General features: G+C 48.1%; 2 protein-coding genes across 3 annotated transcripts in view; both read left to right on the plus strand.

Moving 5' to 3' along the window:
* Positions 1–12,028, plus strand: part of TOP1 (DNA topoisomerase I) — an 83,248-nt gene extending 71,220 nt beyond the window's left edge. For both annotated transcript variants that reach the window (XM_079126912.1, XM_079126913.1), the window contains 5 exons: positions 124–238; positions 1,626–1,753; positions 5,354–5,448; positions 5,805–5,954; positions 7,016–12,028. In XM_079126912.1, coding sequence (XP_078983038.1) covers positions 124–238; positions 1,626–1,753; positions 5,354–5,448; positions 5,805–5,954; positions 7,016–7,118 — 591 coding nt within the window. In that variant the 3' untranslated portion in view covers positions 7,119–12,028. The remainder of the gene's footprint in view (positions 1–123; positions 239–1,625; positions 1,754–5,353; positions 5,449–5,804; positions 5,955–7,015) is intronic.
* Positions 12,029–16,727: 4,699 nt separating this feature from the next.
* The window catches only part of PLCG1 (phospholipase C gamma 1), a 36,490-nt gene continuing 27,046 nt past the window's right edge, over positions 16,728–26,171 (plus strand). Inside the window, exons 1-2 of the mRNA XM_079126900.1 lie at positions 16,728–16,831; positions 17,299–17,609. Of these exons, the coding sequence (XP_078983026.1) occupies positions 17,393–17,609 (217 nt within the window). The 5' untranslated portion in view covers positions 16,728–16,831; positions 17,299–17,392. The remainder of the gene's footprint in view (positions 16,832–17,298; positions 17,610–26,171) is intronic.

Consider the following 26,171-nt stretch of genomic DNA (forward strand, 5'->3'; position numbering starts at 1 on the left):
AAACTTGACAAGTCTACAACTGCACTGGCATAAATGACTCCTAGGGCTTGCCAGAAGGGATAGGGTGGTGTGGCTTTTACCTCAGTTCCAATGTCCGCTCTCTTCTTGCCTTGTCTTCTCCAGACTGGTATTCTAAACAAACACCTTCAGGATCTCATGGAGGGCTTGACAGCCAAGGTGTTTCGTACTTACAATGCCTCCATCACACTACAGCAACAGCTCAAAGAACTCACAGCCCGTAAGTGTTGCTTGACCACACAGGGCCACATCCTGCTGATGGTACCAATGTCCTTGCTTATTAGCTAAATCCTAGATCAGTTCCACTTTTTCTCCTCACCATTGTGACTGGAAACTTTTTCCCTCCAGGCCTCCATTCAAGGGCTACAGCCTTTTTTTTTTTTTTTTTTTTTTAAGGCACTAAAGTTTAGTTGTATGAATAGAATCAGTGCTGTTTCTCCTACTCCTACCCCAGCATCTAGGTTAATTTCATGGAATGCTGACAGGACCTTTCCTTTTGCTCAGAAAATGCTGGGGTTTTATGTTTTGTATATATTTTATTTAAAAGCTTACAGGGTGAAGGAAGACATAATGCTGTGATGTTCTGTTAACTTGGAGAGAGTAAAGTTGTCATGATTACCAGAAAAATGTAGGAGCAAATCCTTTCCCAAAGGTTCCTGTCACTCTCCGCACCTTCACCCCTTAAGTAATATTTTAAAAACTAGCTACAGAAGATCCAAGATCCATGGGCTCCCCACCCTCCCAGTGGGGGACCAGTCACTATTAAATTTTCAGTATTCTTTGTAAACATGTCAAATGATCTTAGAATATGAGCCAGAAAAGTCAGAGATGGGTATGTTGAGGGTCAATATTTTAGGGTGGGATAAAGAATACCACACAGTAAAGTAAAATATTTCTTTGAAGGACATTTAGTCTTCCTTTTTAAACAAGATACTGCCTTGTGGCTTAATGTGAAACTTAAGATTCCTTTATCTCATCTTCTCCCAGTTCTACATTTCTTTAGGATCCCTTAGGCCTGTAGGTAGGAGGCAGGAATGAGGCATCAGAAGAGTCTGTGGCCTGACTCCTTGGACAAAAAGAGAGGTGCAGAATTCACTATATTACAGAAACAAACCAGGTGTGTTGGCATACCTGTAGTCCCAGCTACTTAGAAGGCTGAGGCAGGATGATTACCTGAGCTTAGGAGTTGAGGGCCAGCCTGGTCAACATAATGAGACCCTTTAAAAAAGGGGCAGGGGCGGGGCTCGGGCTGTAGCTCAGTGGTAAAACACCTAGCATGTGTGAGGTACTGGGTTTAATCCTCAGCACCACATATAAATAAAATAAAGGTCCATCAACAACTTAAAAAAAGAAGAAGAAGAAAAAGACTGAGACCCCAAATTCCTCTTGTGATGGGAATTCATCCAGGGTAGTCTTACATAGACATTTCCTATTGTCATTTTCTTATAACCATTAACTCTCGAATTTTGACCTTGTGCCTTGGGAGAAACTTGATCATTTGAGTGAGATAAGGACCAGCAAAATCATGGACATAAAGCACTGAGGAAGATACTTTGTATATCCACTGCTGGCATAAAAACTAACTCTTATCATCTATTTTTTTATAGCGGATGAAAATATTCCAGCAAAGATTCTTTCCTATAATCGTGCCAATCGAGCTGTTGCGATTCTTTGTAACCATCAGAGGGCACCACCAAAAACATTTGAGAAGTCTATGATGAACTTGCAGTCTAAGGTATCTTGGGTCTGGATGGTGGGGTAGCAAAATGAAGGGAAACTTGTCTATTGTGGACAGATAACTGAAAAGAGGAGGCTTTTGTAATCCAACCTTTTGAGCCAGAATATCTGTAGGCCAGTGGTCTATTCATACTAAGAATAAATAAATGGAGATGGTATGATAGTAGTTAGGATTATCAGGGTAATCCTAATAGTTCAGGAAGTCTTTGTGCTGTGGACCGAAGTTCTATATTGACCACTACCTATTTTGAAGGCTTACTTTGATGGGCCTTTGCTACTGTACATGAGAAAATAGATACAAAGCTTTGTCACTGTGGCCCAGAAATATAGCTCTAGGGCTGGGGTGTAGTTTAGTGATAGAAGGTTTGCCTTAGCCTGTGTGAGACTCTAGGTTTAATCCCCAGCACCACAAGAATAAAAAAGAAAAACAGCTCTTTTCACCTTAGATTGTTTCAAATTAAGTACTGTAGCACATGCCTATAATCCCAGCTACTCCAGAAGCAGAGGCTGGAGGATAGCAAGTTTGAGCCCAGCCTGGGTAATGTAGCAAGACCCCATCTCAAAAAATAAAAAGATGATGAAATAATTATATTTGAGTTCTCCTAATCTTGGTACAAGTATTTATTTACATACTCTACATGAATCATAATGTAGTTCATCATCAGACATCTGCTGAATATTGACTATATGCCACAGTTGTGCTCTGAAGAAACACTGGTGTGTAAATGTACAAACAATTCAGTGCCTTCCCTCCTTATTTTGATACAGGGTCTCACCAAGTTGCCTAGGCTGACCTCAAACTTACCGTCCTCCTGTTTCACTCAGCCACTGGCATGACAGGCATAGAGGCATGTGCCACTGCACCTGGCCTGTGATGAGTATTTCTTAGCTGTGGCTGTGTAACTAATCCATCCTAATTTCCTAACCCACAGTGAAAGTGCAGATAATTCACTATATGGCAGACACACAGGGCTTACAAAGGAAACCAATAAAAAATCTTGGTGGTTCTAATAATGTAAATTTTAAGGTAGTAATGAATGTAAATGGCATTTCAAGATTATTGCACCAATTCTAATATGATAGGAAAATAAATGTAACATCTTTTGATGATAGTTACAGGTCCTACTAATATTACTATGGTTTGTTGCCCATATTCATAATTAAAGAAATACTCATTGTGGGCTGGGAATATAGCTCAGTTGGTAGAGTGCTTGCTTGCCTTGCAAGCACAAGGCCCTGGGTTCAATCCCCAGCACTGCAAAAAAAAAAGAAAAAGAAAAGATATACTCATTGTCAGCTAAAGATTAACAAAAATTACAGGTACTTTTTTCCAGCCAAGTTTATGAGATTCTATACTTGGGCTACTAGAGCTTTTAAATGCTCTGGAACGAGACAACATTTCAGGCTTCAGAGTGTTTTCCTCAGTTGAGATTACTTCAAGATATACATCTGGGTCCCAAGGCACACACAATCTGTAGTTCATACTATAGATGCCATCTGGTTATCCTGAAGGAATGTACACGGCCACAGTGAGTGAATATCCATCCATAGACCTCTTGAATACTGGAAGCATATGGTTGGCAAGCAAAGAACCCTACAGACGACCCACCCAAACAGTTCCCCTTTGCTTCCCCTGTGCTAAATAGAGGTCATCTAGTATTGTTTACTTTTCTCATGTTATCATTCCACACTAGAAATAAAAGTATGAATATTCAATTGCTGTTTACCTAATTCAGGAGACCCTCCCTGAAGCATGAGGAGGCCTTTTGTTGCTCTGACTCTGGAACCAATGTTTGGGCAGCCCACACTGCCTGCTAGACGAGACCTCCAAGCCCAGAAACCCTCTCCTATATGCCCACAAAGTAAACATACACCCATTTGCTGAGTGAATCAATGGAGTCTTTGATTCTTTGAAAGAATTTGACATAGCCTGCCAATTTAACATTCTCAGAAATGGTTAAAAGATTGTGGTTTCGTGCATTTTTAGCCCAAGAAGAATCTGGCTAGTGGTGTCTGTGATGCTCTTGTATACAGAATTGGTTTCTTCTTCTTGGCTTTGGACAACATAGATGTTGGAAGTAAGCCATGTATAGTAAAACGTACTTAATTTTTCTCTCACAGTGGTGGCCTCTGTTCCCAGTCTTGGGCCGTGTGTGTGTGTGTGTGTGTGTGTGTGTGTGTGTGTGTGTGTATTCTAGGCTTAGTGAGCAGTAACCCAATGTGTGTTAGTCAAGTATGTATTTACTCTGTGAGGTTCTCTTGATCTCCTAGGTTAGCCAGGTGATCATAGGGATAAGGTTCTCTTTCTCCTATACCACTAGTACAAGCTCACTGGTTTGAACTCTAGCTACATGGTGTCACCTGCTGCCATCTCTAAGCAGCACCCTAAGAGAAACATTTTCCAGAAGTGTTACAAGGCTTATAACAAGCAAGAATGGTTGAAACAGGGTTCTCCTGCCTCTTCCTTTGTAGATATGGATTCCCCAAGATTTTCTTTGGGGAAAAGACTTCACAGCTAAAAATAAAAATGTTTCCACATCTCTGGTTTTGAGTGGGGTCATGGGGGTACTGGAGATTGAACCAGGGGCTCTGACACTGAATTACATCCCCAGACCTTTTTAGTCAAAAAGACCTTCATTTTATTTATTTACATATGGTGCTGAGAATCAAATCCAGTGCCTCACACATGTTAGGGAAGTGCTTTACCACTGAGATACAGCCCCAGCCCCCTAGCTGTAATTTTTTTTTTTTTTTTTTTTTTTTTTTTTTGTGGTACTGGGGATTGAACCCACGGCCTTATGCTTGCAAGGCAAGCACTCTACCAACTGAGCTATATCCCCAGCCCGCCTGTAATTATTTTGAGATAGGGTTTTGCTAAGTTGCTGAGGCTGGCCTCAAACTTGTGATCTTACCTCAGCCTCCCAAGTAGGCTGGGATTACAGGCATGCTCCACCAAGCTTGACACTTATTTCCTTCTTAGCTCAGACTTCTTTCTGAAACAGAATAACAAAGACATGTCTTATATTGATTTGGGACAGCTTCCTGGGTACCTTTTAATTGCCGTTTCATAGTTTCTTGGATATTCTCTTCAGTGCATCATTTTTCTTCAGAAGCTGGCAGCTCCTTCAGAGTGCTGGCAGAACGTCAGGAATATGCTGGCCTCTTGCTCAGCAGATACAAGTGTTCAGCCCCAGAATCCTAAGTAGTCTCTCCTACAGTATTCTGAGATGAAAACTAAAACCTGGCACAGGCCTCGTTTGACCCCTTTGGACCCTCCTCTCGGCCTTCATACTCCTAAAGCCTTAAGGGTCTCTGATTGAAAGATAGGCATCCAGATTCCCAGGTTACTGCCTTTCCAGAATCTTCATTTCTTAGAGTCAATGAAGAATGTAAATGAAAAAAATGGCAGTTGAATTCAGCAGTCACTGCATCTCCTCTGTGTCTTCATGAGACCACTGTTTAGTGTTTTTACTCAGTAATCCACTGAAAGATAGCCCCCCTTGTGGAGGAACTTAGATTTCACCTTCTCCAGTGAACCCTTTTTTCTCCTCTCTGGCTCATTGTGCTCCTAACTTTGCTGTTATTCTTTCCCACCTAGATTGATGCCAAGAAGGATCAGCTAGCAGATGCCCGGAGACACCTGAAAAGCGCTAAGGCTGATGCCAAAGTTATGAAGGATGCAAAGACCAAGAAGTATGTACCCAGTATTGTGCCAAGTGTGGGTTGGTTGAGAGAAAAATACGTAGCATCCCTCTAAGGCCCTGGTACCCGAGCTATTCTAGGGGGTTTTGTTTTGATTTGTTTGTACTGAGATTGAATCCAGAGGCATTGAACCACATCTCCAGCCCTTTTTAACTTTTTATTTTGAGGCAGAGTCTCACTAAGTTGTTCAGGGCCTCCCTCACCAAGTTGCTAAGGCTGGCTTTGAACTTGTGATCCTCCTGCCTTAGCCTCTGTATGTGGGCCTTTTTCTGCCTCTGTTGCCTCTTAAGTGGCAGTATGCTCTTGTCCAGACGCCTGGCTTGGTTCTTGATGACTCTTTCTTTCAGGGTAGTAGAGTCAAAGAAGAAGGCTGTGCAGAGACTGGAGGAACAGTTGATGAAGTTGGAAGTTCAGGCCACAGACCGAGAAGAGAATAAACAAATTGCTTTGGGAACCTCTAAACTCAATTATCTGGACCCTAGGATCACAGTGGCTTGGTAAGCATTGAGCCTTTTTGTTGTTGTTGTTGGATGTTTATTTAGTTACTTATATGGTGCTGAGAATGAACCCAGTGCCTCACACATGCTAGGTAAGCACTCTACCACTGAGCCACAACCCCAGCCGGGCATTGGGCCTGTCCTATGGTTCTTGACTTGAGAAAGTTGGAAAGGTTCTAAGATCATTGTTGCCCTCCACACGCCATTCCTAAGCACGCTTCTAGTCCTCTGGGGAAATCTGGCTTGCCCTAAGAAGCCAATTCTGTTGTATTATCTTTGAGTTTATGTTTTGTTTTTAAAATGTGGGCACAGTCCCTATCTATCCTTAATGTAATTTTAGTACAAGAATACAAATCCATACCCCTTAATGAAGGAAAAAATAGTCCATTTATACCTTAACAGAACTGGTCAGAAATTTTTGCAAATGAAGATGGACCAAGACAAAAGCAAAAGTGAGAATATAGATATGAGCAGCCTACACAGAGGTAGAAGGGAACCTTTCAACAAAGACAGATAAATTCTGTGTTATATGTGGCCTCCTCCAACCCCATCTCTGTGTCATATAAAATCCAAAACAAAGTGGCTTATTTTTGAAGATGTTTAATAAGCTCGAGTTGTTGAATTTTTTGGGTACATGTAGTGATTATCACGCAATGGCACCTGATCCTCTGGCTTTACCCAGCTTTTGTACCCTTTGGTGGTAGAGGCTGAGGAAGTTGTTGAGGGGCAGTGTGATACACTGGTTATACTGATGGGCTCTGGAGCCAAACCTCCTGGGCCAAAATTTCAGCTCCACCGTTTATTAGCTGCTTGAGGACAAAATCACTTAACTCTGCCTGTTTTTTCCCTCTGTACATCTGTGGTAATGCCTAGGTTAGAGATCACTGTCAAGATTAAATTAATTGATGACATAAAACCGTTAGAACATGCCTGGTGCACCATTAATGCACAGTCTCACCAAGGAGATATGAGAGAAAGGCAGCATATCCAAGCCCAGGCCCCTGGTCTGGGCTATTGCTCTCTTGCCTCACTAAAGTCCTTTTTGTCTCCCTTGTCTGCAGGTGCAAGAAGTGGGGTGTCCCAATTGAGAAAATTTACAACAAAACCCAGCGGGAGAAGTTTGCCTGGGCCATTGATATGGCCAATGAGGACTACGAGTTTTAGCTGGTCTCAAAGGGCAGGGTTCTGTGAAAAGGAACAGTATGGTTTGAGGAAGATGGATAAACTGTGAGCCTCGCTTATCCTCGCACCTGAGGGAGAAAGGCAGCAAGTCTTAACAAACCAACATCTTTGCGAAAAGATAAACCTGGAGATATTATAAGGGAGAGCTGAGCCAGTTGTCCTATGGACAACTTATTTAAAAATATTTCAGATATCAAAATTCTAGCTGTATGATTTGTTTTGAATTTTGTTTTTATTTTCAAGAGGGAAAGTGCATGGGAATTTGTTGGAATTATGCCAAGCAAATTCACCATTTCACTGAGGCGTTTGGATTCTCTTAGCTACTGTATGCGAAGTCCGATTATATTGGTGCGTTTTTACAGTTAGGGTTTTGCAATAACTTCTATATTTTAATAGAAACAAATTCCTAAACTCCCTCCCTTTTCCCCCATTTCAGGAATTTAAAATTAAGTAGAACAAAAACCCAGCGCACCTGTTAGAGTCTTCACTCTATTGTCATGGGAATCAGTCTTCATTAAACTTGAAGCAGTCCTGACATTGGCAGTGTTTTGGTTCAGACACCTGTTCACAGAAAAGCATGATGGGAAAATATTTCCTGACTTGAGTGTTCCTTTTTAAATGTGAATTTTTATTTCTTTTTAATTATTTTAAAATATTTAAACCTTTTTCTTGATCTTAAAGATCGTGTAGATTGGGGTTGGGGAGGGATGAAGGGTGAGTGAGTCTAAGGATAATGAAATAATCAGTGACTGAAACCATTTTCCCATCATCCTTTGTTCTGAGCATTCTCTGTACCCTTTAAGATATCCATCTTTCTTTTTAAACCCAGGTCTTTCACTTGAAAGATTTTATTGTATAAAATGTTCCACAGGTCAGTAAATTTAGAGGAAAATGAGTATTTGGTCCAAAAAGGAAAAATAATCAAGATTTTAGGGCTTTTATTTTTTCTTTTGTAATTGTGTAAAAAATGGGGAAAAAAACATAAAAAGCAGAATTTTAATGTGAAGACATTTTTTGCTATAATCATTAGTTTTAGAGGCATTGTTAGTTTAGTGTGTGTGCAGAGTCCATTTCCCACATCTTTCCTCAAGTATCTTCTATTTTTATCATGAATTCCCTTTTAATCAACTGTAGGTTATTTAAAATAAATTCCTACAACTTAACGGAAATTTAGTGTCTGCCTCTTTGTTACTGAGGACCCCAGGCCAGACATGGGGCTCTGAGGCTGGCTGGGACTTAGTGTGAGATGTGGTCTAACTGCTGAGATCAGCAAGGGTGGGTCTCCTCCCCAGCAGCTAATGGGGCTGGGCCTAACCTAGAAGGGGGTGCATCTGTCCTACTGTTAAAGGGTGTGGAGTGAAGCAGAAGGCATCCAAAGTCCATATGCTTAAATAAAGATAGTCCCATAAAGTAAGGGAAAGTACAGGAAATCCACAAAAACAGGTGGCATACAAAAACTATCTGAAGCCTAATACAGGTCATGTTGTTGAGCAAGACAGAGCTAAGTATTTGGGAGGCAGATTTTTGAGTGCTTTCCAAGTGTACTGTCCAGGAGGAGGAGGTAGCTGGTTTTGGTTTTGTTTATGTGGCTAAGCTAATAGGATGAAAATAATTAAAGGTAGTGAGCCAGGCTGAGCACCAAATCCTGTAAGTCCTTCCCAGGTGGAATGAAGATTTCTCCCTGCATTGATTGGTTGAAAGAGGAAGTAGTCTGAACTCTTCGAAGAGCTCTGAGTATGCTAGTCCCTATACAACTTGTGTCTTTCATTATCCTAGGTTATGGTTAAGTCTGGAATTAAGAACGAAAGGTGAGGACTAAGGTTGTGTGCTCGCCTAGCACATGTGAGGCCCTCCCTGGGTTCAATCCTCAGCACCACATAAAAATAAAAAGTATCATGTCCACCTACAACTAAAAAAAAATATATATATATATATAGATATATATATATATATATATATCTTAAAAACATGAAAGGTGAGGTGTCCAGGTCAAAGGTGGGAGGAAGGCCAGAGGGCTAAGAACTGGTCACTTGGTGAAAGGGCCCTGGGCCCTCTTGCTTGCTGGCGTGAGCAAGCATATTCAGAGAAGAGAATCATTTCTTGATGGTGTTGGTTCTCTGTGGGACTAGGAGATAGAACTGGTGCTGGACCCGCAGTAGAGAAACCTTGGCAGCCTGCATTTCACTGGCCAGTGAGGAAAGCATCATTCACCCCAGGGAATAAGGGGGGCTAAATTGCTACAATTGCTTTGGAACAAGAGACTGTAGTCAAGTATTTCTAAATTCTGCAGTGTTAAGACAGCTGGACCAAAAAGAGTATAAGGAATACCAACAGGCTTTTCAGGTATACAACTATGGTACCCATACCGTGGCTGGTGGCTGTGTGAGGAGAAAGTGGACCTTAAAATTTGGGACTTGAGCAGGACTTAATTTAGGGACAAACAGTTGTCAACAACTAGAAATCATATACAAAGGGCCTTGCAGGCAAAGACCTTGAGCAGGAAGTAGTGCCTACCTCTTTGAAAAGGCCCTTGCAAGTCTTTTGAGGTCAGACACAGGGCAACTAGACATTGCTCAAGACAACTGTGAAAGCTATCCCAGGCAGTGGCAGCTGGCCTGGTCACAGAATGAGAAGTGGCTAGATAGGTAGAGGTGGAGGTCAGATGTAAAGGGCCCTGACAGAGGAGCCCGAAGTAAACATGCCCATTTGCCTAACCGTGCAGCAAATCTCACTTCAGTCATGTTCAAGAGCAGAGGCCAGATGGACAGTCTGAAGAACTCTTGGGCCCTTCTGTGGGGCCTGAGATTAACTGTGGGCTTCCGTGTGCTGTACATCTGGGAGAAGACTGCTCCTCTCTTTCTTCCCCTTCACATCTGGTCAGCAAGTCTTGTCCAGACTCCCTGCCAAAAGCCGTCAGGTCTTTCTCAGGCTGACAACAAAAAAGGAAACTTCACAACCCTTCCTAGCCACCACCTTTCTGTCCTTCATTTCACAAACAAGCACCTGCCATGAGTCATCTGCTACAGTCAGGCATTCCCCACCCACTGCAACTAGCTTCTATCCTGTCCTGTCTGCTCCAATCCCCTCCCTGCAGTCTGACCACAATCACCAGTGACTAAGTAACCAACCAATAAATGGGCTCTTCGTTCTGCATCTTAGGTTCTTTGTGGCACTGGGTGCTGCTGATCCTTTAATATTATACATTCCTCCTGAAATACATTTTACATATTAAAAATTCAGCATTATCAAGTTTCCAAGAACTTTTTAGTAACTACTGACTGGTGCATCCATTTCCATAAATCAGTTGTAGAAATTCCCATCCCCGCCACTAAGATCCCTCATGTCCATGTATAGTTATCTGCATTCCCATATCCAGCCTCCACTAATCTATCCCTATATAAATCTGTCTTTTTGGACATTTCACATGAAAGGAAATGACTGCTCACTTCTAAAAATGCCTTTCTCCATATCACCAGGTTTCATTCCTGTTCCTATCAGATGTTCCTGAGTCACCTCTAATATCTGGGCTATGGCTGCTATCTCACTTGGTCTTGATACCAGTCACACCTAAGGGTGACGGCTCCTCTGACTATCTCTAGCCTTTCTCCTGAGCTCCAGACACTGAACTCTGCAGGGGACATGCAGGGGCACCTGAACTCAGCACCTCTGAAACTACTGTCAGGCCTGGAATTCCTACCTCAGTGAAAGGCACTGACCTGGAAAGCAGGTAGCCCCATTCTTCGCGCCTTCCTTTCTCTCATTCCCACATCCAGTAATTTTGAACATGACTTCCTAAATGCCACACTGTATATATTCATTTCCACCATGGGATGGGGAAGGGAGTGTTTAATTTTCTTCTGGGAAAATAACAAGTTGACTTATATTTCAGTCCTTAAAATTCCCTCATAATGAGACACTCTTGTTTTGAACTGAAAAGCACTTTTTGGAAGAAACGCTACCCTAAAATGATCTCGGTCAAACTAGTTTTGGATGCTTATTAGTAGACCCCTGACAAAATCAATAAACAAGGAGGTAAGGAAGTTTAACACAGATTTAGTAATTATTCCTCACAATCCCAAATATTCCACGTAAACAAGCCTTTTGAAAATCACTAAATAGCAAGACTTGACTTTTTTAGGCTTGGTAATCACCTTGTACTTATTTATATATTTTTTAAAACAATCTTTTATAAATATAAATATTTATGGATAACATAATAGAGTTGATATTTGTGTCAAAATAACATGGGATGGGTTTAGTTGGGCACGAAACAGAGTGGCTACTGGTTCCCTGGGGCTGGGGTATAGCTCAGTGGTAGAGCCCTTGTCTAGCATGTGTGAGACCCTGGGTTCCATCCCCAGCACCAGAGAAAATAACAACATAAATGCTAAAGCTGGATGATGGACGCACACCCTGCGTACTTTCCTGTTTACACTATACACATGTAAGATTCTACATGAAATGTTTAAAAACGATACAGTGATCATCATGAAGACCATTTATATCTACAGGAGAAATGGAGGGGGAGAAAACTTTTAGTGTTATACCAAAAGGTAACAATGCTTAGATTAAAACTTCCAGGGAGAGCATCACAGCACCTTTGCAACAACATGGATGAATCACTCTGCGATTCTGTTTATGTGAAATTCTGGACTAGGCAGAACTCACTCCCAGTGACAGGAAGTAAACCAGTGGTTGCCTCAGGAGAGTGGGGGGCAAGGGGAAGATACTGAAAAGACAGGAGGAAATCTGGGGTGAGGCAAAGTCATGCATTCTATTTGGGTGGAGCTCAGGAGAGGAGATATATTTGTCAAACCTAATTAAACTTTACACTTAAATGGGTACATTTTTGCATGTAAGTTATTCCTCAATAAAGTTGATTTTTCAAAGTACTCAAACCACTTAAAAGGCAGTGAAGGTGGTGTGTTTTGCAAAAATATATTAGATGACTCAAAAAGTGGCTCTTGGTAAAAAATACAAGGAAATCAAAGATCGATGAAAGAGTTGATTACTGGAAGTGTGAGAAATTGATATGCACAAATGAATAAAGTGTTTTAAATAAAATGATCTAAGGTATGTGTCACTGAATAGACATATCTGGACATTTTAACCGTGCACCTCAAAATGTATTTTAATTGAAGAAAACCACAAAACACCTTAAATTTATTTTGAAAATAAGTGTTGGCTCTCTGTTTGAAGGGCACGTACCTTTAGGCATTTACAGTGTCACTCTGCTCTATCCCCATAGCCACCCACAGGCCTAGGTGTCCATTCTTATGCTCCCAGGCCCTTATCACACTGAATCAGTGTGGGCTGCTGGCATGTCTACCAGCAGTGGGAACGTGGTGATCCAGCCCTGCTGTCTTAGCAGTCTCGAGTGGAGAGTGGCATCAGGGATGTTTGTGGAAGACGAGGAGAGAGGGAGAGAGAACAGCTCTGCCCTGGACTCGATTTCCCCTTCTCATTCTTCGTGACATTACTTGACCTGGGTGAAGCCATCATAGTAGCCTTCTCTAGGCACACAGCCTCAATGGGGTCAGTAGGCAAGGAGGTAGCAAAGACTGGAAAGAGCAGGAACCCTGGGAGCAACTGGGCTGGTATGATTTTGACTGGAGTGAGAAAACGGGAATCTTGAGGGCCTGAGAAGGAGGTGAGGAGGAAAGCAGGAAGCCGTAACCTCAGAAGTGTGATGCACAGGCTGGGCATGTGACTCTAGTAGAGAGAGCACTTGGTGGCATGAGTGAGGCTCTGGGTTTGATTCCCAATACTGCATTTAAAAAAAAAAAAATGTGAGGTCCAATGATTAAGTGGGAACCATAGGTAGATTTGGGGGCAAAGGTCAAGAGCATAGATTGCAGGTTAGGTTGGATATGAAGCTCAAGGCACATCAAGATGAATACTTAGGAAGTACTGGCCATGTGCTGATAGCACACCTAACAAGCAAACAGAAAAAAAAAAAAAAAAAGAACAATTTAAAGTAAAGGAACACAGTTTTATGCATGAATTATACCGGATGCTGCAAATCAATAAATATGCCTCCTTTGTGGAACAGGCTTCATTTAACTCTGCTTTTTCGATGCTGTAACAGCAGCTGCATCAACCCATATTAGCCATGTTACAGTCCCCCTTTTAGAATCTCATATCCCATTTTTATGGAATATTTTTGTTCTTTAAGTATTCTATTTTTTTTTAAGAGGCTGGAAAGAAATACATTTATGGTGAGCATAGTGATGTGCCACCAAGGAGATCCCCTTTCTGGGAAGGCCTTGTTGCCTCAACTGCTGGGAGAGCTGGTGGCAGGAAACCTCAGCTGCCAGTCCCCTGTGAGCACCAGCGGCACAGAGCTATGTGGCCAAAGATGCACTCTTCCCAGACAACCCAGATCCATTTCAGTGCCGATAACAGAGCTCCCTGGGGGATGGCCGAGGCTGCCATCAAGCCTGCATCGCAGCTTAATTCCCCCTGTGCCTACTCCTGTTTCCTTCCTGTCCCCTCCACAGTGCTGATCCCAGGGGCATTCCTCAATCAACACTCCGCCCGCTCACCTGTCACAGAGCTACTTCTCGAAGAGCCCAACCTTGACAACACTGAACAAAATAACTAAAAACAGAAAATGCACCAGGTACAGGTGCTCTGGACAGGGGTGACAGTGTTTGTACATGGGAGGTGACATAGCACTGCCTCTGGAGCCAGAATGCCTGGTTTCCTCAGCTCTGTCACCTGTTAGATGTGTGACATGTGTTTTAATCTCTCTGGGCCTCGGGTTTTCTTCTGTAAAATGGGGATAAGAAAACTTTCCTCACAGAGCTGTAAGAGGAAGAAATGAGCCAATGTGGATGAATCAGTTACAAAGTGTTCACCATATGCCAACCATGGTTCTAAGTGGTCACAAAATAAACAGCTGTGAGGTCAAGCTCACAGGCCAGAGTGAGGGTCGCTGGGCTGGATCTTTCCCCGTCCCCAACACTCCAGGCACAAGCATGGCGTAGGCCAGGGCATGCCGAAACACGAGAGTGTTCAGAAATAGGCCCAAGCAGGGCTGGTCTAGGTGATGTCACGGGCATGTGCTTTGTGCGGGTACCCGGCTGTTCCTTCCAGACAGCGCAGCTGCACATGTTGCCAGTAACACCTACACACCCATATATATGCTGAGCTGGGGGAAGCCCACACCAGCCACACCCTCTGTGTGCCCTGCTTTTCCTGAACCTCCTTTTGTGGAAGGAGGTACCTGAGGCCTGGGATACTAGCCCAGAAGTCCCAAGGGAAAATGGGGTCCTGTTGCTGACTATAGGTTTGGCAACAGACTGATCAAACTCCTAGTGGGAGAGATTTCTGGAGCCCCTGGGGATCTAGCCCCAGAGGCAAGAGTAAAAGCAAGGAACTTTAGGCTGCATGATGGGAAATTCCCAGAAAATAGAGAAACAATCTAAAAGTGCAATGAAGCCTGCAGGATGCATGTGCTGGCAGAGAAAGTTCAGTCCAATCACCCCTCCCCGCAGAGGCTTCCCATCACTGGGTAAGCTCCAGCCTTTTCTAGGCCTCAACCTCTTTCTGGCCTCAGGACCTTTGTACATGCTATTACTCCTGCCTGGAAAGTCCTTTCCTTCAGCCCACCTTTAGTAATTCACCTGACTATCTATTCACATCCTTAAGGCCTCTGCTGAATTCTAAAGCCCCAAAGAAGTCTTCTGGGTATACTCCATCTGAAATCAGTCTCCTAGTATGCTTTATCGTGCACTCCTGTTTTTTTCCTCTGCAGCCCTTATCACAGCTGTCTTTACATGACAGGCTGCAGACAGGGGCGGCACCACGTTAAACCAGTCCAAGGCACGCTCCGTGAGACTGGTGTTATGCCAGGTTCCCTGTGCTGAGGATCAGCCGTGGGCATGCCTCCCTTCACCCCTACTGATTGGCCACCTAGCTTCCATGCTGACTACTGACCACCAGGACTCACCTAAAAGCCGGGACTCTGCTGTGACACAGAAATGGATGAAGTCAGATTTGGGTTCAAATTTCCATTTGTTGGTTATGTGGTTCTTGGGGTAAGTCACAGAACTCTGAATCTCTGTTTCATCCTCAGTAAATTGGGGACCATCACTCCTGATTAGAGGGTAATTAGAGATTCAGGTGTGCACCATAGTTTCCTTCCTCCCACTTTGAGGGCCTGTCATTAGGTGGCAGTCCATGTCAGCTACCCCTCCTTCCCTTAGGACAAAGTGCCTTGAGGACACTTCTGAGCTTGAGAGCCACACTGGAGGGAATCAAAATGTGTACACCAGGTACCGCTGCAGCAAGAGAAAGTTGGGAGTGCTACCCACACTGTACTAACCACTGTCTTACCAGATGGTTTGCCTGAACACACACTCTTACATTTTCACAAATTCTAGTCCCTCAAATCCCAAGAATCCTGAACCTTTCTCTGGGATCAGCTGGATGCTCTTTGCTTCTCACCTCTGAAATGCAGGAAGTTGTCCCGACAGTCACCCAACTGCTTGGCACGACGTGGGTCAGGCAGGCTCCACGTAACCATAGGAATCCTCAGTTTTGGCAGTGCTGTTCAGGGAATGGCTTCGGGAAGACAATATGAATTATTCAAGATCCACAAAATGGTCTTTTCCTTGGAGAATGGAGAGAGAAGTGTCAGTGGTGAGAAATGAAGGAGAGATAGGCAGGGGGCCCCCCACCTGGGCCAGGAAAGGAGTGCAGATTTGCAACAGGAATTCATGCACAAAGGTCATGATTTAATTTCATTTTAGAGAGTAAAACCTGAAGCACACATGCAGGCAAGACCAAGGAGGTAAATAATATGGGTGAGAAAATATGGAGCCTTGGGCTCATGGGTAGAGTGGAGAGATCTGAGGACAGGTCTCCATGGATTGATTGGGGATGAGGCAGAGAAAGGAAGCAAGGTTATCTTCAAAGATCTGGGCCTCCTACGAACATAAAGGAGTTTAAAGCAATGTTCTGAGAAAGCAGAGACTGCAAGGAGTGGTTTGTGGAGGACAGGTGAGATGGTTATGTTAAGTGGAGATGTGGAGCAGCTGGTTGGGTGCCAGGGCCTGAGCATAGGGGAGATCAAGGTTTAAGAGTCTCCTGTGTCTGTGTGGAGGGCAAAGCCATGACAAAGATAAAGATGACTTCGGAACAGACCCAGCACTGAGTCCAGAGGAAAGGAAGCTTCTGAGGTCAAGAGGGACTGGCCAAAGAAGGAGGTGGAAAACAAGGCCTGGAGAACAGGGCAAATTTACAGGAGGGGTGAGGGAAAGGAGGGCCTGAATCTTGAAGCCTGGGAAGAGTGAGGTGGAGAGAGCAGAGGTGCAAGGGGAGACGAAGGCCACCGAGGGCTGCAGGTCAGGCCTCCAGAGATCGAGGCCGAGGGACTAAAGGGCCTGCAAGGAGATGTTCTTCCTTGGAGACTTCTCCGCGTGAGGAGATCCTTGAAGGCCACTGGGCAAGACTGACCCTGATCTGGCCGTCGCAAGAACCGCCTGCGAGCCACCCCAGCCGGTCCAAATGAGGGGGCGGGGCAACCCTGCTGTCTATCACGACCCACCCGCCAATCCGCGGGAGGCCCCGCCCCCGTCCCTCCTCGGAGAGGGCGCGCTGAGGGCCCGCCCCCGCCGCCGCCGCCACCGCGGGTGTGAGGCGGCGCGGCCCGGCCCTGCCTGGCTCCCTCCGCCGGGCAGCCCGCCCAGGTAACCGGGTTTGGCCTGTCGGGTCCAGGGGCCTCACTGCACCCTTGCACCCACTCCCGGCCTCCGCGCAGGCGGCGCGCAAGGTGCGGAAGCTGCGGCGGGGCCTGTGCAGGACAGTGGCGGGCAGCCGCCGGTGCGCGCGCGTTCGATTGACGGGCGGCCGTGGGCCGCAGCCTGTGGGCGGAGCTGCCGTGCGTGACGGGGCTGGCTGTGGTCCCGCGTCGTGTGGGGGCTGCGCGAGGAAGCTCTGCGGGACGAAGGCGCCAACGGGCTGGCGGGAGTGGCGCGCGCCCCCGCCGCCATTGCGCCCGCGCCCCGCCTAAGGCCTGTCCGGGGGTCGCGGGGCGCAGGCGCAGCGGCGGCAAAGGGCGGGGGGATCCTCCCCGCGGGCGCCTTTGTTCCCGGGGTGGGGCGGGGCCTCGGGAAGCCCCGCCCCGCGCTCAGCTCCGCCCCGTGTCCGCCCGCAGGAGCCGCCGCCGGGTCCCGCTCGCCGGCCGCCCCAGCAGCCTCCTGCCCCTGGGTCCGGCCGGCCTGCGCTGCAGCCTCCCCCGCGTCGGAGCCATGGCGGGTGCCGCGTCCCCATGCGCCAATGGCTGCGGGCCCGGCGCGCCCTCGGACGCCGAGGTGCTGCACCTCTGCCGCAGCCTCGAGGTGGGCACCGTCATGACTTTGTTCTACTCCAAGAAGTCGCAGCGGCCCGAGCGGAAGACCTTCCAGGTCAAGCTGGAGACGCGCCAGATCACGTGGAGCCGCGGCGCCGACAAGATCGAGGGGGCCAGTAAGTGCGCCCCCTCCCCGCTCGGCCCCGCTGGGCGCGCGGGGACCGCGGGCTCCCGCCGGCCGCTCCGCACTTGGGCAAACTTTGGAACCCTTCTCTCTCCCCCCTCTTGGGCCCCGCCCCCGCTTATCTCCGGGGGCGGGGGGCAGCCGTCCTCGGTCACCTGACAGGACACCCCTTCCCCCAGCAAGGGAGAATGTTCCAAGGCGCTTCTCCCTGAGGCCTGAAAATCCTTGCGGGCTGGACGCCCTCGTGGCGGGCATCGGGCCCCCTGTCCCCCGAGAGTGGTGGCAGCGGGGATGGGAGCCAAGACAGCGGCCCTCACCCAGCCCCAGAACCTGGGGCCAGGCTAGATGTTCCCCGCCCACCGCCCTTCTCCAGAAAGCACAGTCTGTGAAACAGCTCTGGGCCCCCAGGCCAGGGTCTTATTTGCAAAGGGACCTTCGATTTCCCTAAGTAGAACTTAGGCAGATGTTGGGGTAAGGCTGGTTTTGGAGCAGAGCCGGGCCTACTCATCTCCCTCTTGGGGACAGGGAGGAAGGTGGTCCTGTTTGGGTTGGAAAAGCCTGAGAGAAGACATTGGCTATCCCCCCCCCCCCCCCCCCCCCGCCCACACACACACCCTCAAGCTTCTTTTGTCCCGAAGCTGAGTTTTGGAGGCCTGTGTGGGTGGGTAGACACTCAAAGCCAGAGCTGGGGCTCTTGGTGAAGTCTCCACTTGCCCCTACAAGCATGTAACCAAGAGCTTGACCCCAGAAATCCAGCCCCAGTATCTTGGAGTCAGGTACTCCTCTTAGGAGTGTGCAGCCAGTTTGGGGTCCAGCCCTTTGTGTCCTGTGTCCGGTGGCCCCAGGGAGCCGGGAGCGGCTCCTCTTGGTTTCCTGCCTCTTTGCCTTCCCAGGCCTGATCTTGGCAGCTTTTGCACAAGTCTGGTGGGAGGAGGGAGTTGGGGGATTTTGAGAAACCCCAGATCTTTTCCAGCGATATTCCACTTACCATGTGCCTGTTTGTGGCCCAGTGGTCACTCAGCTCTGCCCTCAGAAATGATGTGTGTGCACCCCAGGCTGTGGGTTGCGTCCTGCAAGGACCCTCCAGAGACTGGTGTCAAGTGTCCCAGGTCCTAGTGGAGGAGGGGCGTCAGGAAGTGATAGGCCACAAGAAGATCTCACAGACCTTCTTAGGTATGGTGTACATGCTTGTAGATGGGTAAGAAGATGGGGAGGGAGGAAAGTTTTGTGGTGAGGCAGCCAACCTCCACTGCAAAATCCAGATCTGACACAGCTACTGAACTCAGAAATGGCACCTCCTTTCTCAGTGCCCCCTTTGGTCCTTGGGAGAACATTTAGTGACTTAAAAGCCTATCATTTTCAATGTGAAAGAAGGACAGATACCGCAAAGAGATGAGACAGCCTTGGAAACATCACCCAGACATCAGACTCTGGGCATGGCCTCCTTCCTGTTTTTGTGGTACTCCCTATGCTGAGGTGGTGTCCCTGACTGGAAGTTCACAGATAGAGATCTCCTGGGTAACAGCTGCATTTTAAGCCATGCATGTGATGAGCAGGCAATAAGCGTCGCACAGTATTTGAAGCCCATATACTAGTTGTGCATTACTTGGCCAGTCTCTGAGCCTTGGTTTCCTCATCTGTAAAATGGGGGTAATGGTATATCTACCATATATGGTTGCTCTGGTGTTTAAGTGAGATAGATAGTTTGCAGTGCCAGGCACTGCAAATATTTAATAAATGTGAACTGACTGACATTGTAGTTCCTGTCACATTGCATGTGTTTAATAAATAGGCATAATGACAGACTATGCCTCCCCTCCTAGACCCTGGACTGGGAATGTTGAGGGAGGTCTCATATGGCTGCCTTAACAGAGAAGGTAAGTGCAGGAAGGAGAACAGAGACCAAGGTCGCATTTCACTCAGCTTTGCTGTTCAGGGAGGAAACGGTTTTGTTTTGCCCCAGCCCATCTACCCACTCACCTTCCCATCATGTAGAACAGTGTTTCTGTAGAGAAAGTGTTTGGAGTTCTGTATATTTGCCTCCTGGGTGTGGCTTTCTTGTTTATAAGTTGGGGCCTGAACTTAAGTTGGGAAGGGGTGTGGGGAGGGGACCAGCTAGTCCATTGTGTCTCACTCAGATCTTTGGAGAATGGAGACAGAAATGCATTTCCCCAGCCCTCCAGGGTGAATCAGCCAGAGGTGTGCAAATTCAGTACTCTGAATGGTTAACTGAGAGGCACCAAGGGCAGGCAGAATGCGTATAGCTCTTTGATTTTAGGGACCTGGATTGAAAGAACCTGAGTGAGAGGCTCATAGATCCACGTGTAGAATTTAGACCTTGTGGGAAGAACCTCTGCCGGCAGCCCTGCCCCATTTCTGCCCATTCATGGCTCACTGCCTTGGTGGGTTCTGATCCCTGCAGCCTCCTTCTGCAGACTCCGAGCAGAGTTCAGTTGCCAGCTGGATCTCCTGCCGTCTGGCCTCTTGCCCAGGTGCCTCAGGTGTCTGGCCTTTTCCTGCTAGCCTTGCCAGTGTACCATACAGTATCTGAATCCTGGCCAAAGAGGAATGCTCTGCTACCCTCAGGGCGTCTGTGTGCCCAAAGGATGGTGTGGTCCAATGAAAGCACGCAGCTCTCATGTGTGAGACCTCATTCTGTCCTGACTCTGTGCCCTCTCACTTGGTCACTTGTGAAGTGAGGCTGGCACCTACTGATTTCTAGAGCTGGAGTTTGAATAGAAAGAAGGGTGGGAAAGTGCTTTGGTGCCATTTGGTTGTGTGGCGATGTGACAGGAATCAGATTGGTATCTGGCTTTGGCTTTTTTTTTTTTTTTTTTTGGCAGACTTTAAGTGAATAAAAAGCAATTGTAGCCTTCCTCTTGAGTGCTAAAGAGATGTTTTGCCCTGTTTTCTTGTCTAATCCCCACCCTGCAGGGTGGTCAGGAGTACCACCCATTTTATAGACGAGAAAGTAAAAATACAGGGAGTGATTAGTGTCAGTGTGTGCCAGCACCTCAGCTGGGCCCAGCCCTCAGTCAGGTCTGACTGACACCCCAGGGTGACTGCTCTTGGGTTATGCTGCCAGTGGGTCTCAGGCCCCTGCTTTCCCTGTGGTTTGCTTTGCCCCTCTGAGGAGAAACCTTCATTCTTAGGTGGCACATTAGTTGTCCTCAGCTTCTGCTTCCCAAGACAGCCTCAGCCTCTCTAGGCTATGGCCCCGCTTTTCCATCTGGTGCCTTGTGTGATGATTTAGACCTGCATTTCGTGAGGTTGCCTAGTTGAGGGTTATTTGGGGCACAGGAGTCCCAGGTGGAGACTCCATGGAGGTGCTCTCTGAGTGTGGGCCCAGGACATCTGTGGAGAGTTTTAGAACTCCAGGCTTCCATCTTTGCCTGAATGGTCAGTAAATACTCTTGGGATGGTGAATGAAAATGGGCCCTTGCTTTCAGGGAAGCCTAAAACACTCAAGAAAATCCGAGGTGGTACCTTTGATGAAGGAGAGTGTTGACAAAAGAAAACAGCTGAGTCCCTAGATGGGGCACGTGGGCTTAAGAGGGAGATGGTATGAGGGCCAGCTGGCTGGGGTGAGCCCCGTGGCAGTGGGTGTCCACCTGGTGAGGGGAGGAGAGGAGCACACCGGGAACTGCTCTGAGGGCCAGCCCCACAGTGCAGCGGGTGTCAGAAGGCTTCCTTTGTGCTAGCTGGTTACTCTTGGTGGGAGAAGAGCAAGAGCACGTGTCCTGATCAGCAGCTAGCCATCCCTGCCTGTGTGTTTCCTGTCTGACTGTCGTTTTTCCAGGGGAAGTTAGACCACTTAGTGTTTCCTCAGCACCCCAAGCTTGCCCCCATGTGTGGGTTTCCAGGCCCCTTCTGCAGCTGGGGCTCTTTCCTGTGAATCTAAGAAGAGGGCCTGCTTCACAGATGACGAGAGAAACTGAGCACTGCCAGCTTCTGCCAGAATTCTGTGCGTGTCTGCACAGATGCACAGGTTGCGTCGGAGTTTAGAGATCTTGGCTACTGGCTTTGCTTCAGGTGGACCTTTGATGAGGGACATTTACTCAATAAATATTATTCGTATGCCTCTTATTTGCCCAGCGCTAGGCACTGAGGGTTTAAAGGATGAATGAGACACGGTCTGCTGCTGGGGACCTCTAAGATGGGACAGACTTGGGAGCATGCAGCTATAACCCTGTGTATTAGGTAGGCACAGAGCTCTCAGTGCGGAGGAGAGAGCCAGGAAGCGTGTCATGGGAGAGGTGACCTTTGAGCTGGCCCTTGAATGCTTGAGGAGTTTGCCTGGTTGATCCGAAGGGACTAGGAATGTGTGGCATGGTAGCGATGGGGCACTGTGCGGAGGGTTCCCCGTGTGTGCTCAGTGTGCTATTGAGGGGGTCCCATTCCATCCCATTAGCACTGGAGCCAGCACAGGCTGCAGCGGCACTGACTTCCCTCGTCCACCTGAGGTGCCCCTGCAGTAGTGGTCCACCAGGTGGGCGACGGGCAGTGAGCTGCTGCAGTTTGCAGTGGAGCACCTGTGAGGACCCACGTGAGACCTGCTTACTGAGGAAGAACCAGGATGCCGTGGTGGCAGAGGGAGAAGGGCCAGATCTTGAGGGGTGAGGCAGCAGAGTTAAGGAGTTAAGTGGCTGTGAGCTCAGACTGCCAGGGTCAGAATCCTGTCAAGCAGCTTAATTGCTCTGTGACCTTGAGCATGTTCTTCCCTCTCTGAGATCCTCATCTATAAAAGGGGATAGTAATAAATAGAATTTATTTCAGGGTTTTTGTGAGGATTCAGTGAGAATCTGTGAAGTGCCAGGCGTCAACTGTGGCGTGGTGTATGTGCTTAATGTGTGGATCTCTGACAGGAGGGCCTCGGGGAAGGGGGCTTGATGACCTGTTGCGTTGTGGGGCTGGTTCCTGGCCTCCGGGCCATTGGAGTCAGGGCGAGGAGGCTGCCCACTCTCCCGCAGCCCTCAGGAGCGCCTTCGTGCTTTCTTCTACCCCTGGCCTTTGCAGGGAGGTAGCTGGAAGCGGCTGCTTGGGTACTAACCCTTCCTGTGGGGCAAAGACATCACACTGGCCTAATTCTAAGTGCCTTGCTGTCTGAGTGTGGTGGGGAGACCCCGTCTCCAGAAGTTCTCTGCTGCCCTGTCCGCATCCGTCTCCCTTAACTCAGCGTCTCTTCTCACTCTCTGCCCTTACCTGTGGGATGTAGCTTTGAGGAGGCCACTGATGGGTACGTTGGAGTGAAGAAGTGAGGCCGAAGGTCACAAAGGCCTGAATTTCCCCCGTTCACTCCCTATTTTAGAAATAGAGAAGTTGGTGCGAACTTTAAGGAGAGTCCTCGGAGACCTGTTGTGGGGTGGGAGGAAGGGAGTGTTCTGGAACTCCTTGTGAGTTCTGTATTGGGAGGTGCTAGAGTTGTCCTGGGGGAGTTCCCGAGAGCAGTGGTAATAAGTGGTGAGATGCCCCGGGGACCAGGAGTGACCAGATAGCCCCACCCTGTTGATAGTTGAGCTATAGGACTGGAGATTTGTGTTTAGAGCCATTGACGTTTGGGTTGAGTCTCAGCTCTTCCTGTAATCCTGGGTTTGTTACTTTAACCTTTCAAACTGACACATCTGTGAAGATGATCTTTTCCTACACAGTAGTCCATGAGTGCTAATCAAATGAGGCTGCATGTGTGCGGTCTTTTGTGAAGGACCCAGCGTAGCCTTTGGCACTTGAGGGCACGGAGGTGTTTGTCTCTTCACTCTCTCACTGTGTGCTGAGTAGAACCGCAAAGCTCCAGTTCTTCCTGCCAAGCGTGGCCGCTCTTTGCAACTCGGTTAGGGGTCTGTTGGCTGCTTGTTTTGTTTCCTCCTTGAGTCTGCACACAGGGGTGTGGGGCATCAAGATTCTGATGTTTGACTCGCGTATAGGGAGTGCAAGGAGCTTTTTCTCATCTGTTGTGTTATTTGATCTTTGCAGCAGCTCCATGAGTCCAGGGAGGGCAGAAAGGAAGAAATTAGGGTCCCAAGGGTGAGGTCACATAGCAAGTTCATAGGGCATAGGATTTCTGATTCCTGCTACAATATTCAATTTATTCTCCCACTCTGGGGAAAATGACAATAAGATGGCTCTGCTGCTGGGTTAGAGCAGACTGCCCCAGGGAGTCAAGAGACTGCCTTTAGCTGGCATCTTTGAAATTGGCATATTATTGTGTTCAGATGTTGAGGCCTTGACCTAATTGTAATCTCCCTGCCTGAGCCCCAACACACATGCCCCTACTTGAGCTCTCCTCTGAGCCTGGTCTGTTCTGGCCACAGCTTCCTGTCATCACCCCAGAATTAGAGCCTCTTCTTCCCTCTCATCATGGCTGCTCCCTAGAGCTTCTTTGCTGGGTGTGCCAGAACCTCCAAGTGAGAATCTGGGTGCTGGGAGGCCTCTAGGGAGTGTGCTTAGTCCACCAGAGAGCAGAGAAAGAAGTGTAGAGGGGCGTCCTTGAATTTGGTGGAGTTGGGAGAAGAGGCAGTGGGGACAGTGGAATTGGTTGCTTTAGGAGAGGCTGTGGTCCTGAGAGATGGGGCTCAGAGACTGTCCACTCAAACCAACCCTCACTGCTCTCACGCCCCTCCTTGCAAAACAAATTTCTTTTGAAGTGGTGCTGGGCTAGCCTTTGAAGGCTGCAGTGGCTGTGTGCCCAGGCACGAGTGCTAGCTCTCTCCCCACACCTCACCTCCTAGGAACCAGGCCCATCCTGGGGGAAGTAGGGAGGGGCTCCTTTTTATAGCCCACATGTAGGCTTTGTGTATAGGCTCTGCTGCTTCCTTCCGGCCCTGGCCCTTCCTGGTGTTGGCCGGTGGCCCTGGCTTCAGCTAGGCTCAGGATGCAGAATAAACTGGGTAAGGCTTTCTCCTGCAGAAGACTGGCATCTCCTTTACAGGCCTGGCACAAAGGAGTCAGGGAGCAAGAAAAGGAGGTGACCGGTCCTTGATCCTGGGAAGCTAGCAGTCCGAACATGTGGAAAACCATGACAGCAGAAGATACTGGTGCCTTCCAAGTGGTATAGACTGAGCCTGAGTGCCCAGGTGGCGGCCCATCCTACTCCATGGACCCCTCCCACTAGCTGGCACACAGTGTTGGTTAGAAGATGGGCACAAAGGTTCCTGAGGTGCCTGGCAGCAAGGCATGGGCACCATGAAGAGTGGGCGGCCTGGCTGAAGGTCCAGGCCCTGGCAATGAACAGCTGGCTAGACTGGTGAGGGTTGGCCCACAGCAACTGTAACCGCTCGTTTGTGTTCAGTAAGAGTCTCTCTTGGCCCAGGTGGGAGTTCACTTTGGGGTTGACTTCTTGGATACCTGGGTGTATGGCTGCAGTGATTATTGAGGGCACACATGGCCATGGTGAGAGGAGGCCGTCGACCGCACTGGGTTCTGTGGGGGTGGTGTTTGGCGGGGGAATTCTAACCCTGTGGGATTGAGTGACTGGTAAACCTCAGGCCCAGAAAGTGTGGGCTTGAGTTCACAGGGTGACTGACCCTGGGAAAGGGAATGAGGATTGCTGCTGCCGGTTCCACAGTTTTCTCAATTGTGTGAGGGGACAGGTGGTACAAAGGGACAGGTGGCACAGCTCAGTTTACTCAGTTGACAGGTCGGGCATCAACAGAAGTGGGGGTAGTGGTCCTTTGAGGTCCTGCAGACATACCTGATGGTCTCACTGTACTACCTGATGTTCCAAATGTTTGGAGCAGCTCTTCCCCTCCTGATCACTTCCTCTACCCACAGTAGCACTTCAGTATAATGTGCCTGAGTTAGCTAGTCGGTCCCAGCTGGGATTATGGTCTTCCTTGGGAGCTCTTGGCATATCTCCCAAGGAGTGTAGAAAAGGTAGCATATGTCACTTTGTCAGGAATTTTACAGAGGGCCTCTTGAGGCCAGAGCTGGTAGCAGAATGCGTGGTACCAGACTGCTCCCAAGAGACTATCCTAGTTCCTGCCTGAGAACTGGCCCACCGTGGAAGCATGAAGCTGGGAGCAAGGGTACGTCCTACCAGAGTAGAACTGGGGGATTAAAATTGAGGGGGAGATTGCAAGGTAGCTGACTCAGAATTTCAAAGCATCTAAGCTGTGCTTCCTGGGGAGGCAGTGAGTGAATTCTGTCACACTGGGGTGAGATCAGAAACTAGGTCACTCACTGGGGCCCTGCTTCACCAGGAAGCACAAGGGACAGGAATGACTTGGGGTGGCATGGCCCAAAGGGAGTGTGGCCTGCTGCTGTGAAGGAGCTGGTTCATGCGACTCTAGGACAGGAGAGCCCGCAGGAGTGTCTGCAGAGGCAGGGTGCCTGAGGGAACAGGCCTCCAACTTGATAACTGTCATCTTTGAGAACCTCTCCAATCCCTAGTCAAGGTTTCCTGTTTGGGGCTTGAGACTGACTTTGCCTCCACCAGCAGGAGGTGGTGGAGTGGAGTGCCGTGACTACCTGGTGAGACAGGACGCAGGGGTTCCATGAGGTGAAGGCCTCTGCTCTCCCGTCTCTGTTCAGCTCCCCACTTCAGTTCTGGGCTCCTATT

The sequence above is a fragment of the Sciurus vulgaris genome (assembly GCF_902686455.1).
Source record: "Sciurus vulgaris genome assembly, chromosome: 2".
Taxonomy (NCBI): domain Eukaryota; kingdom Metazoa; phylum Chordata; class Mammalia; order Rodentia; family Sciuridae; genus Sciurus; species Sciurus vulgaris.